The sequence below is a fragment of the Pteropus vampyrus genome, unplaced genomic scaffold (genome assembly GCF_000151845.1).
Source record: "Pteropus vampyrus isolate Shadow unplaced genomic scaffold, Pvam_2.0 Scaffold36, whole genome shotgun sequence".
NCBI lineage: Eukaryota > Metazoa > Chordata > Mammalia > Chiroptera > Pteropodidae > Pteropus > Pteropus vampyrus.
Window position 1 is genome coordinate 12,308,690 of NW_011888817.1, and position 13,471 is coordinate 12,322,160.

The following is a 13,471-nucleotide window of genomic DNA, read 5'->3' on the forward strand; positions in this document are numbered from 1 at the left end:
GTCTGCTCACCTTATCCATGCTGGCCTGGTTCAGTCTCATAATGGAGGCATGAGCCAGGCGGTCATAGACAGTCCTCAGGGCCTTCTTGGAGTAGAGCTCTTGGGGTTTGAACAGTTCTTCCATAAACTTTCGATTGAACATGGTTGAGATGATGTCATTCAGAACTGTAGAGACAGGAGAGGATATAGCTGAGCAAGGTCCTGGAGGAAACTTTATTCTGGAAATGCTCTCTGTGTACAATTGGGATGGAGGAGCTGGGCCCATGCAGAGTGGGGGATGCTGATGTACATGGTGATATCTCTGCCCTGGGGAGAAAATCACATGGGCGTTCCAATGGAGAGCGGAGTCAAGAGTGCTTTATGAGACTACGTCAGGGCAAACCTAAATGTGACAAATGTACAAATGTTGTGCTTTAGAGGTTACAAACCACTTTTACAGACATTATCGCACTTGATGATAGGGGAAATGTTGCTTCTTTCGTTAAACAACATTCCTATATGCATTTTAGATTATGTCTCATCCTTAAAATAAGAAGTAACATCACTCTTTTTTTTGTTTTGTTTAGCAAATCTATAACAGTTTTACTTAAAATTAAATTTTATAAAAATGGGACCAATAATGGTGCTTGGCTTTTTTTAGCAAAACAGTTTATGAAAATAGACAAATCTACTCACTGGTTAGAGATGAAAACATTTCTAAAGTTTCTACAAGACGTGTACTTGAGAGTAACACCATTTTAAAATGCCTTACTTTTTATATTTGATCAATAATATTGATATTACACTGTAGTGCTATGTCTCATACTGTTGTTTAAATAGAAAATTTCCATCTGGTGAGAATTAAAGGTCTCAATGTGTGTGTAAACCAAAGTGTCTAAAATTCTAGTTCTTCATTCACTCATTCATTTAGGTATTTTTTGCTAATCGAATATCATTAGTTGAAGGCAAGGAAAACCCTCTGGTACATTAAATAGGAACAAGTATGGTTAAACACAGATTGTTCTTAATTATACCGATATACTCTGACCTACAGGTGAGCATATATGGATGCTGAGAATATACATTCATAGTAATTAAAATCTGAAGGAAAACTGGTTACTTAAAATAATTATACAAAATTAATTACTAAACATGAGTGATTATTACTGAAATATACAAATGCCTCTTTCTTTTGCTGCACAAAGGACAAGCCAGGTGATTGGCTCTGGCAGTGTCTCTTACAGACTGAAGGCAAGGTAGAGCACTAAGGTCATGACTTCATGCACTCTCTCTACGTTTAGGTAACTGATAGAAGTATTGCAGGCTCAGGGCAGCATTTTAAAGCATCTCAAAGAGCATTTTTGGGGGGCAGGAGGAGCTGAGGGCTGGTTGTTATTTAAATCTTAAATGGAAGGGCTACAGATTGAGGAGAGGCGGGAAAGGGCTTCCCCCACCCCGCAACTTGACACAAAAGAAATGACCACGACTCCTTACAGAAGTGTTGAACTCGCACTTGACCTTTGGATTTAATTCTAGACGCCATTCTATTAGTGAGGAAAAACCAAATCCATTACTAACGCAGAGTAGCACTCACATCTCACAATTTCAACCCATTGCAGCTTGCCCTTAATATGCACTAACACGTCCCCGGTGTGGTCAGCTTGGAGACATAACTCTTTCGAGTATGCCTCATGCATGGCCTTTTGCCTTTAATCTAAACAAGCAAGTACCTGCAATAGATGTTCTTACTGCAGCCTATATAAAATGCAGAATTTGCAAGAATATAGGCACAAGTGAAAAGCCACACATTTGTCCTCAACAGAGAGAATTTGAATTTATCATGGATTTATGTAGGCCAGGGAAGAGTGCCAAAGAGGAATAATTCAAGTTAAAGAATCATATCAGCTCTGATACATTAATCTTGGGTCTTTTAGCCTTTAGCAGAATCTAGAATAAATCAGTTCTAAAAGAAAGAAAATTGCAAAGAGATTGTTAGCTGCTCTGGCAAAGTAAAAAGCAAAATGAAGCCTTTCCCTCTGGGAACTGAATAAGCTATATATTACCATGGCTCTTTACACAAGAACTTCGAGAAAGTACACCTGCAGGCCCTGTCCCTGTGGGCAGAGCAGTGACCACAAATGCCCCCAAGGGGGAAATGGCAGTTCTACGGTTGGGCCCCAGTACTCTCATTTAATTCTTTGGAAAGAATATGGGGGCACAGATTAACATGTCTACATTTCACAACGTGCTTTGCCTGGCACCTGGTTGAGGCGAGCCTACTTTGTACCAAACACCGAGATAAACACCAGAGAACAAAGAGGAAGTAAATGTTGTCCTTGTCCTGGAGAAGCAGCCCAGGTTGTATTTAAGTTAAACCTGAGAAATAGTTTTAACCACATGTGTTAGTCTGTCTCGCTGTTAGTTTTTGGCACTCACATGAGCTCTGCAGTTTCATGAGGCAGGAATGTTCTAGGAGCCAGATTTCATCAGGAAGAGCCTTAGTTCAGGGAGCAAAGTGGTTTTTCACAGGTGCATCAGAAGGGCTAGTTAACTGAGTTCTTAACATATGAGACTTCTAGTCCTGAGTTCAGAACACGAAGTTAGTTTCTGCTCATTGTTTTTGAATGCTTAAGGTAAAATAAATTCCAGTGATTCAATTACATATACAAAGAGCCTTCAAAATCCACACATCTCACCTGACATTCTGCCATGTGTCAAGAGGTGGGCCAAAAATTGCTCAAGAGAAGTGGCAAAAGATGGTTGTGAAATATAATAAAAGTGTATCGGAAACTTCGACTGGGCTTTTCTTTGAGCCTGGCTCTAGATGAAAGCAACTGAGTCTTTACCAAACCTCTGTTGTAGATTTAATTGTTCATGGGAACATGCAATTTGGAATCAAGGGTAAAAGAGAGAAGCTGCTACTATGGTTACCATGTTTCCAATCCTTACTATGTTCCAGGCACTGGGCTTAGATCTTTATCTCATTTATATACCTAAGGCAACTCTGAATTATTATCCTTATTCTATCAAGGAGGAAAACTGAGTCTCAGAGAGCTTAAAGTCCAAGGTCACGCAGTGGTGGAGTTGAAATTAGAATGGAGATGTTTGATTCTAATGCCTGGGCTCTTCAGCATTATATGTTATCTCCTCAGCATACTTGGTGTGTAAGAGCATTTAAAATATTGAGGATGGTGGCTGATGACATGCATAAACCACACTCAAATGTCAAATGATGGAAGGGACTCGTGACACTTAAAGGTGAGAAAGGCTATTATTTTATTTTGAGCAATTGGCAAACTTTTTCAGGTTTGCTGCTAGTTGTAGGTGAAGAGGAAACCGAAGATTTGGCATGATAGGGCCATACTGCATGCATGATATCATGCCTTCTGCCCACAATTCTGGCAGCCATGCAGTCACATGCTCCCATTTTTCTGGGTTGCTCAACAGATATCTTTGTGTGCTAAGGAGAATGGTTCAAGGAAAGTCACTCATGTTGAAGCACAATTCTTTGGTTATACGATACCACCACAGAATTGCTCTAGGGACTCCCAAATAGGAAAACCTACTCAGAAGTGTAGCTATTGACCCAGCTGTCCCTGCAAAGCTTGGAACTGATGAAAAGAGACACGTATCTCATGTGTAATACGGTCCTTGTGGCAAAGTCTGCTTGGTTTTCATCTTACATGCTGTATTTGTTTAAGCAAAAGATTTAAATGTATAACCAATATCTTGGCTAAAGAGAAACTCATGCCTATTTTTTTACTTTGAAATGTTTAAAGTGGTCCCACTTTAAGCCCCACTGACAAAGGACCTGTGGATGCAGACTGAATACATGCAGCCCAGAGATAGCATACCTCGTTTTCTGTCCAACTCTGTCCATTCATCTACATGAAGCATATAAAAAGAAAACACCAGTTCATGAAGCAAGAACATCATTTTCAAAGAGGCTTTAAAAATACCAATTCCAATTATCTGGTCTATGAAATTTTATTTTTCATGTTTGCATTAATGTCTAGTGTGAATACTTTGGCTTCCATGTGAAACTTTTAAAAGGATGATGGATAAAGAAGTTCTAAAAACAAGTCCTAGAGAGGCTCTATCTTATGCAGCAGTCCCAACCTTTCTGGCATCAGGGACCAGTGTTCCTATGAGAATCTAATGCCTGATGAGCTGAGGTGGAGCTGAGGCGGTGATGCTAGTGCTGGGGAGCGGCTAGCAACTACAGATGAAGCTTTGCTCGCTTGCTGCTCACCTCCTGCTATGCGGCCTGGTTCCTAACAGGATACAGACTGGTACTAGTCTGCAGCCCGGGGTTTGGGCACCCCTGTTATAGAGAGTGGACTAGAGGAGAGGAAACTCAGAAGGATTAGCTACCCTGGGGTTTGTTGCGAAAGACTCAAGAAGTTATCCTCGTTAATGCTATGAGAATATAACTAACTTCCACAAGGAGGAATAATTCCAAGAACAGAGAGAAGAGAGTTTCTTTTTGTATAACCTGATTTTTTATGAATGTAAGATTTCTCTTTCTAAAGTACAGACGGAACTGCTCTAATGGGAAAACTTGAAATGTAAATTAAAAGGAAAACACGTCTTTGTTGCTGATATACTCTTTGTACAGAGCTACGTGACTGCCAGGTAAAAAGAGGGGAGGAATGGTGGCCTGTAAAGAAAGCTCCTGAGGACAAAGATGGTCAGGAAGATGCCGAGAGGAGACCAAATAACGAAAAATGTACTTGGCTAGAAATCTGAAAGAATTAAGACCCTTTATCGGTTGAGACCTGGCTTTACTATTTACTACCTAGATAACTTCAAGCAACTTGTTTAACCTCAGTTTCTTCATCTGTAAAATGGGGATCATAATTATATCTATCTCATAGGGTTGCTGTGGGGTTGCAATGGATAACAGACACCAAGCGCTTCTCTTCTAGTTGTACTTTCTCTACTGAATGACATTGACACCACCCATAAAGGATGAAAGATGATTTTATCCCCTCTTATTTTTGGGAGAGATTCCAATCTAGAGAAATCACTCTCAGATTGATTATCTGAGTTCTATGCACATCCGCATTTAAAAAACATTTTGTAATTAATGGTCTCCTTTGGAAACCATTTGCCACTAGATTGTTACGAAGGTGATTTCTGCAGTTATAATCAAAACATATACATGTCTTCAATATACAATACCAACAGCCCCTAAGAGACCAGTGGTGGAAGCACAGCCAGCCAGGGCTGTGTCCTAATTGGTTGCAAAGATTTCCCATGGCAAGGTCAGACTCCTCTGGGAAAACTCACCATCTTTCTCCCACAAGAGTCACAGGTGTTTGGAAGAGAAAACACTGGGGAAGCGGCACCAAGAGTCAGGCCTTCTTAACGCAGATAGTGGCTTCTTTAGCATAATGTCCACATCTATCTTGTTGTGGCATTTATTTTACAGGCGGTTTTGCCTGATAGGCTTATGGGAATTCAGAAAGGTGGAGCTGGACCCACCTGAAGGTGTGTTTGGGAACCGTGGTGCTGCAAGGGGCATAGCTGCTCTACAAGACAGTGACTACTGGCTGCTGACAAAAATGGAGCTGGCAAATGCATGCCCCGGGGGTATGAGGCACTCCCGTGGGCTATGACGCTTGGCTCCAGCAGAGGTCTCTGCAGTGTCTTGTGCTCCTGGCCCCTTTCCACTTAAGGATCCAGGGGAAGGTAACCGATGCCTTGTTTTTCTACTATTTCTCTAGATGACTTGTTTGTGACAATTCCACTTTAGCTACATTTTGAGTGGGAGGCAGGCACAAGGCTATCTAGAGCTGCCTGTTGAAGTGGAACTAGAAAAATAAAAACAGAACCTCACCACCATTTGGTTGCTCAGTACTACACGTCATGGCTTGGAAAAGAAAATCACTGAATGGCTCTATGCCTCAGTTTCCCCTTCTGTAAAATGAGGACTGCAAACAAAATATAATAAGGTCTTATTTATGAGCATTTTTAAGAGGATGGGAGTGAGGTAGAGGTAGCTTTTATTATTTTCACTATTGCTTAAAATGTGGGACAACATTCAATATGCAACATTCGAAAGTTGCCCCATAGGGCACTTCCTTTCTGTTGAATGCTAAACTAGAGGCTGTATTGTGGGGAAAAACTACACTATTTGTACTGGCCTTGTGGGAACAGGATGGCCTCCAGGAGACCAATTAGTTGTGTAAGATAATGAAAACATCTAGAAGAAATATGGTTTCTATTCAATGCTTCAAAGAAGACTAGTTTACTGTGTCTGGTGTTTGATAGGCCTCGGTGCACAGGCATTTGTCACAGTGGCTCATGTTCTTGCAGCTACACCAACTCCAAACAGTGAGATAGATGAGTGTTTCTCAACTTTGAATCCCACGTTCTCTACCCTGCTTTCTCACTCTGACTTCTACAAGCTCCCATCAGTCAACTGCGGTACTTTCTTTTATAAAATCATTGGGTATATTGAATATTTTTCCAAACCTTTCCTTTTCCTTCTGACCTTCCAACTTCTCCCCCTCCCATGCACCCAAAGATTCTGACAGTCACCCCCAGGTATGAAAGTATAGTGTAGCAGTTAAGGACATATTGCTTAAGAGTATGAGCTCTGGAGCCTGATGACCTGGGTTCAGATTCTTTTCTCCTTCTCTTACCAGCTATATAACCCTGGACAAATTAGCCTTAGTTTTCCCATCTGTATAATGGGGATAGTAATATTAACCTACATGATAGTATAGTTGTGGGGATTAAGGTGTTCAGGGAAGTCCTTGGTACATGGTAAGTGCTTAATAAATGTTTGTTGTTGTCATTAAGAAGATATGTCCCCCACTTTTACAATCAGTTACTGGACCAGACTAATCAAAAGCCCTATCACTCGTGAATGCGCGGAAGGGCTGGATCAGGCTCCACCAAGCATCTTACATGACCTCTGACACTGACCCAAACTATGGAAGTAATGAGTGCATGAATGTGAATTACCAAAGATGGCTGAAATTCCCTTAAGCTGTATCTAGCAAACCCAGGAATACAAAGGAAGTTCCTGAAGACAAAGGAAGCCAGTCTCCTAGTATTCACAGGGTCTTACCCAGACCTTCTCTTGAAAGACAACACCCATTTATTGTGCTAAACATGTTAAATACATACATTATCTAATTCAATCATTACAATTTCCCTGTAAGGTATATGCTATTACTCCCATTTTACGGAAAAAGAAACAGGCTTATAGAGATTACATTCTAAGGTCATACAACTAGTTAAATGGCAAAGCGGGAAATGGGATCCATATCTGTATGACTCGAGAGAGGACACTCTTAATTAAATTACCAATTTACACTGCCTTCCAAGATGCAGACTACCAGTCCAAGAACTACCTGTCTGCTCACTGGTGCCATTAGCCCAAATGGAATCAAATAACATAGGTGCCAAGGAAAACAGAACCTTCTTGAGAAAGAAATAGCAATGTCATAAAACAGCCAATTTAGATCATCAGTTCAACAAATATTTACTGAGCATCAATTTATTCTGGTCTAGGCATTATGCTAGGTGCTGGAGTACAAAGATGAATAAGATAATCACGTGGAAGAGACACATACACAGACCATTTCAGGGTAATATGGTCAGTGATAAGGCAAAGAGGCATGCATAGGGTGCCATGGGAGCATGTGCAGGCCCTTTCCCCATGTAAGGAGGCATCCTGACAGAAATGAATCTTAAGCTGAATAATGTAGGAAGAAAGAGAAGTTCTAGCATGGAAATGAGAGGTTTGGGGTAGTAATGGGGATTACTACCATGGAAACAGGAATAAACATGCTTTAAATGGAGACATATAAGCAGTTAGGTATTAAGATACAAAGTAGGAGGCAGGCAATGGTGGCACATGGGACTGCAGAGGTGGACAGAGATCAGATCAGGAAGGGCCCTAGAATGTCTTGCCAAGGACTTGGTCTCCAGACAGCAGTGGAGAGTATGAACAGATTTGCATTTTAGAAAACTCACTGGCAGCAGTGTGCAGAATGAATGGAGGGGGTATGCTATAGGGAGTTCTTTTTATCTCTTTATGCATGGATTTGGACTCAATTGCTCAGACACAATAGTGCATATCTGAGTATGTATGATTAACATTGAGCCATACAGAAACTGTTGGAGAGAATAAATGTTTCAATCAGTGGCCATGTCAGTTACCTTTACATCAACTTTTCCTCCTCTACCTTGAAATATAATATTTCCTTCATATTTAATTCCAGGGAATATGGTGAAAGCAGTTGTTGGTTGAGAGGGGAATAAGAGGGAGAGAAAAAGGGTGGCAGAGTTCTAGGTGATCATTTCTCTGGGGGATTAGTTGTGGTGTATACGGGAGACAGATTTTACAGTTTAGAAACTCTAAACTCTGTATAGTTATTTTCACAATTTCACTCTCTTCCAACAATTGTGAAAGTAAAGAATTATAGCTTTCTTATGTTTTCTTATTTATCTATGTTATTTCAGGACCCCACCTTTCTAGAAATAGCTTTTGAAATGAGCAAGACTGGCTTCCAGTTTATGAAGGATACTACACAGAGGAATGGAGAATCAAAATCTGTTCCCTGGGGGAAAAGGATGCTTGGACTAGCAGAGGGTATGTCACCAGGTGGTGGGCAGCTGGGATTCCTACATTTGGGAGGGACTGGCTATCAAGAGAGATTAGGAAATCACCTCTACAAGTTGAGGGGATGAGGAAATTGGGGGGGAGATGTGAGGTACCCTAATAATATTCAATGGAGATATTAAATCCTTCTGCTGTGAAAAGAACATTTTGGGGATTTGCCTCCTGAGCAGCCCTCACTGGATGGGCTGTGGCACTGTGAGAAAGGTCCCTGGCTATAAGAGTGCAGGGGGCAGGGGTGTTGATCAGTCTGTAAAAAGGCCTGGCTGGGGGAGCTAGGGAGGGGTGAGGAGGCTGGGCTGCGGGGCGTGGGTCTGGCTGTGGGTGCTCGGTGAAGGATCGGGCTGCGGGGCGTGGGGCTGGCTCCGCGAGCCGGGCGCCTCTCACCTCTGCGGGCCTTGTCTCCCGGGATGTTCTGGGCCCGCAGCCGCTGGTCCAGGATGTAAAGCATCTCCCCGCCCAAGTTCAAGAAGAGTAGCGGTAGCGTTCGCACCGACATGGTGCCGAAAGTGAGTAGTGCTGGCCAAGAGCCCCAAGGCTGGGTAGACAGAGAGAGGCCTGGAGGCCTAACCACTGCGTCCTCCCAGCCCGGTTGCTAGGGCAACGCAGCAGACGGCCAAAGAACCCAATCAGCAGACTGTTTGTTGGGGGGCGCCTAGAGGTGGACGCTTATTGGGCGGAGTGCCCCATGGGCGTAATTTGACTTTCTGAAGCTCTGCGGAAAGGCTCGGGCGGGGCGGGGCGCGGGCACCGAGCTCGGCTCAGCTGTGTTCGTGTGACCATCTTCATCCTGCCTGGCCACCTACGCAGGAGCCCAAGAACGAGGAAAACTCAAGCAAAACCAGAGCAGTCTTTTAGCAGGTGGATCTTGGTTTGAGTCGCGGCTCTGTTATTTCCTAGCTGTGTGACTTTGGGCGGGTGTTTTGAAGCTGGATTTCCTCACACATAAGTTGGAACACTCACGTCATAGGGTTGCAGAGAGGAATCAATGAGATCATGAAAAGTGCTATGAAAGCCCTAATAAAATGGTAACTGATTTTTCCTTTAGGTGGGGTAAGGACCAGACCAGAAGTCCTTGAATTATTTGCATTTCCTTCCAAAAAGCTACTTGGAGTGAAGCCCCACCTGATTTCGAAAGCAAACAGGTGTGTTTTTGTCTGTCTCGCTCCTGGAGAATGCATGCTGGGGATTCTCCCAAGCTCCCTCTTTCCTGCTAAGCAGGCCTCCCATCCATTTCTCTGCTTTGAGGGGAATGAACCCATACTTCACCCCCATCTTGAGCTCCAGGATCACCTTCCCGTCCCTTGCTGAACATGTATATGTTGATGAGCATCCATTTCTGTAAATTTCAGTATTTCTAAAACCTACCAATCATCTTTTCCTTTAACCACTCAGACTTCAAAGCTGATCCTGGTCTCAGCTCTATCTTCCTGAGTCCTATTATCGGTCACCAAATTCTAGTTTTTCCTCCAAAATCTTTCTTATATTTATCTTTCTTTCTCTGTACTACTGTGTTCTTCCATATTACAGCTCTTTCCTTTGCTAGGCTAAATTGCAGAAGATAGCACTTTTAATATGACACATCTCTTTGACAGATCACCCTGGCATGGCATTCAGGGCACTCCACTCTGTCTCCAACTACCTTTTTAGAGACATCTCCACCATCTCCTATACTCCCCTGGCATTCTTACCTAGCAGCCAGCCAGCTACACTACTACCTGTGCTGCAGTGCTCAGTCTGCCTCCACTGAAATGCCACCTGGATGACAGGGAGTTGTTTGTGTGAGTGTATGTGAGGTGTGTTATGAGAGTGTCTCGGGCACCTGCGTCTGTGGTCAGGCAGGGTGTGAGGGCAGGGTCTCTGCCTCAGACAACCCTGAGATCCCAGAGCTGAATGAAAGAATGAATTCCTCCTCCTCCTCAGGCCATAAAGAGCCCCACCTTCCCTTATTATTCTTCAAGGCAGAAAGACATAACTTTAACAAAATTTATTGGTTTTTCTTGATTGCCTCTGGCCCGGCTTTGGAAGGGCTCTGTGGGTTTGTCTGGCCTTGTTTCTTGGCTGCTGCTGCAGCTTTTAAGGCCCTTTTTTGCTTCTTCAGCTTTTGAGCCTCCTGGAAAACCTGGAGATGGAGGAAGCAGGAAGACTTTGTAATTCTATGCAAAACCTCTGACTGGGAGCAGCTGGGGTGGGAACTGACTTCCCCAGCTGGTCAGCCCAGCTTTTCTCCATGAGTTGGTGGTTTGTGAGCCACTGCAAGGCCTTGGGGCCAGTTCCACACCTCCCTCAGAAACATTCAACCCCTCCCTTCTGCTCTTTCCACCACAGTCCCAGAGCAGGGCCAACCAAAGCAGCAATTTGGACTCATACCTGAATGCACAGAGCCTTCTTGGTCACCCAGCGGCGGTGGGCTTTTCGGTGGTACAGAGGAGGAAAGGTGTACTCAATCCCCAGCTCCTTGCATGTCTTCTCAAAGACATTATAGTTGGTCTTACGGAGGTTTTTGAGCATCTTTTTCCTCCGGTCAATGCTCATCAGCAGATAGCGCTTGTGGGTTTTGTCCTGTAAAGTGAGTTGGTATTCTTTTTAATACAAGAAAATGGCATGCCACTTCACAGTAATAATGGATGGTCATTTTACCATTTCATTGAAACCTCCCAACAATCTTATGCAAATATTGTCATTGTTATTCCCATTTTACAGATGGGAAAATAAAGGCTCAATGATGTTATCAGGTCTTGAATACAGGTTTACTGGTTTCACTCCAAATCTCATGCTCTTTCCCCTGCACCACCCACTCAGCCTCTCCACAGCTCAGCAAACTGTCAACTGGGGTGGAGAGGAGGGAAAGCCTTTTGCCCTTTCTAGAGATTCCTATCTGCAGCCAAGTGCTGCTCTGTAAGGGACCTCTTCAATGCAGCTGGTGTTCCACACTTCAAATGAACAAAACTCTGATCTCCAAGGAACAGGCTCAACCAGCTCCAGGCTGGAGCTAGACCACTCTGTATTCGCAACTGTGTGTTTATTAAAAATACCAGCCATTGCCTAATTATAGCAGCTCTGTGCCCAACACTGTGCTGAGATACGACATTATGGTTCAGAATATGGGCCCTGGAACGAGATCTCCTATTTGAAGTCCTAGCGCATCGATTCCTACTGCTGTGCCTTGAGGAATAACTTAACTACTCCATGCCTAGATTATTCCACTGCAAAATGGGATAGAAAGATGGGTATAAAGATTAAATGAGCTAATGCATGTAAAATATTTAGTAAGAGGCCTAAATACTTTGTATGCATCATATTGGCTGCTACTATTATTATTTTATTTTTTAAATTACGGTTGACATTATTATATGATATTATTTCCATATAGTCCTTGTAATCCTGTCAGCAGGTACTATTATGATCCCTATTTCACAGAGAGGAGAACTGAGGCATATAAAGTAACTTCTCTGGAGTCACACAGATAGTTAAGTGAAAGTTTGAACCAAGCTTAATCTGACCTCATCCATGCATTCAATAAATATTTACTGAGAATCCGCTATGTGCCAAGACACTGTGACCATGCTCTAAAGTTTGTATTCTTGACATTGGTGACATTGATTATGGCCCTGGAAGGCTTCCATTTTTTGTTGGAAGCAGGAGGGAAATGTTTTTCTCACTTTAGCTGAGGGGTGGGCACTCTGGTGTTGTAGCCACCTGGCTTCTCAAGCTGCCTCTCTGGACCCAGAGCCTTTCACTTCTCAGACCCCTCTGCCCAAGCTGCTGGTGTTTAGCTGTGAGCGATGCTCAAGGTTTACCTTTCGATGTTTCTGCATGTGTTCTTCATAATTGCGGATCTTGACAGTCAGGGCAACAACTGAAACCACAAACCACAGAGGATGAGAGCCAGGCACAGAGGAAGGAAGGGCTCAGGCCTGGGTTATGTTTTAAGACCTCAAAGAATAACCATCGCCAAGGCTCTTGTACAGCTCTCTATAATTCCTGAAGCACTCTGAATTTCAAGATTTCAAAAGACTTTGGATTATCTTCCCTTCAGAAAGAAAAGCCTAAGGGAGGGAAGCTCCTTAATCTTACAAAGGTATCATCCCCAAACCATAGCAAATAGCATTCTTAATGGTAAAACTTTAGAGCATTTCTATTAAATTCAGGAATTAGTCTAGGATGCATGCTATCATGGGTAATGATTCTGCATTGCACTGGGGGTCCTAGCCAATGTAACGAGATTCCCAAACTGTCAAAGGTCTGCTCCTTGCCTCTCCCCTTCCAGCTGCCACTATTATCTGTGTTTTCACTAATGAGTTTTCAAAATTATCAACTCCCACTCATGTCCTAATGCTCCAGAATATCCTTCCTTCATATATGCTACTGTTTGATTCCTGCCTATATTGCAAGTATGGAGAAAAGAACAAAAGGTGGCCCCAAGGAGAGGCTGTAACTATAGTAGGCCCTTCCTATACACACATCGAGTTTTGGGAGCACTGAAGACAGTGCAGTGAGAACCCTGGCTCTGACCACATGGTCCCTTTATACCACCAAAGCTGCAGAGTGGAGAGAGACAGAGAGACGAGCTTTGGTTCCAGAAGAACTATGCCTGAGCTCACAGAGGTATGAGGCAGGTCCTAGGCACTGACTCCAGTATCACATAGCTCAAGATACACAGTCCAATTTTCATTTCTTTTGATCCTTCCTGTCTCTCCCTTTAACAAGTCACATGTAATCCCTAGTGTACCTGCAGACAAGGGCTCTGGATCAAGTACTAGCTAGCAGACTTCCTTGCACCCCCACTCCCCGAAGGCCCCCTAACCAACTTCGAGCCTCCAGAGCGCTGGTGTCCTCAGGGTTTGCCATGAC

The 13,471-nt window shown here is 43.2% G+C and overlaps 2 protein-coding genes across 2 annotated transcripts in view; both read right to left on the bottom strand.

The window, feature by feature from the left end:
• Positions 1 to 9,233, bottom strand: part of OSCP1 (organic solute carrier partner 1) — a 22,895-nt gene extending 13,662 nt beyond the window's left edge. Inside the window, exons 1-2 of the mRNA XM_011358067.2 lie at positions 9,005 to 9,233; positions 11 to 165 (exon numbers count right to left, since the gene is read on the bottom strand). Coding sequence (XP_011356369.1) covers positions 11 to 165; positions 9,005 to 9,116 — 267 coding nt within the window. The 5' untranslated portion in view covers positions 9,117 to 9,233. The remainder of the gene's footprint in view (positions 1 to 10; positions 166 to 9,004) is intronic.
• A 1,356-nt stretch (positions 9,234 to 10,589) lies between these two features.
• The window catches only part of MRPS15 (mitochondrial ribosomal protein S15), a 5,915-nt gene continuing 3,033 nt past the window's right edge, over positions 10,590 to 13,471 (bottom strand). The window contains exons 4-7 of the mRNA XM_011358068.2: positions 13,429 to 13,469; positions 12,418 to 12,476; positions 10,988 to 11,179; positions 10,590 to 10,739 (exon numbers count right to left, since the gene is read on the bottom strand). Coding sequence (XP_011356370.1) covers positions 10,605 to 10,739; positions 10,988 to 11,179; positions 12,418 to 12,476; positions 13,429 to 13,469 — 427 coding nt within the window. The 3' untranslated portion in view covers positions 10,590 to 10,604. The remainder of the gene's footprint in view (positions 10,740 to 10,987; positions 11,180 to 12,417; positions 12,477 to 13,428; positions 13,470 to 13,471) is intronic.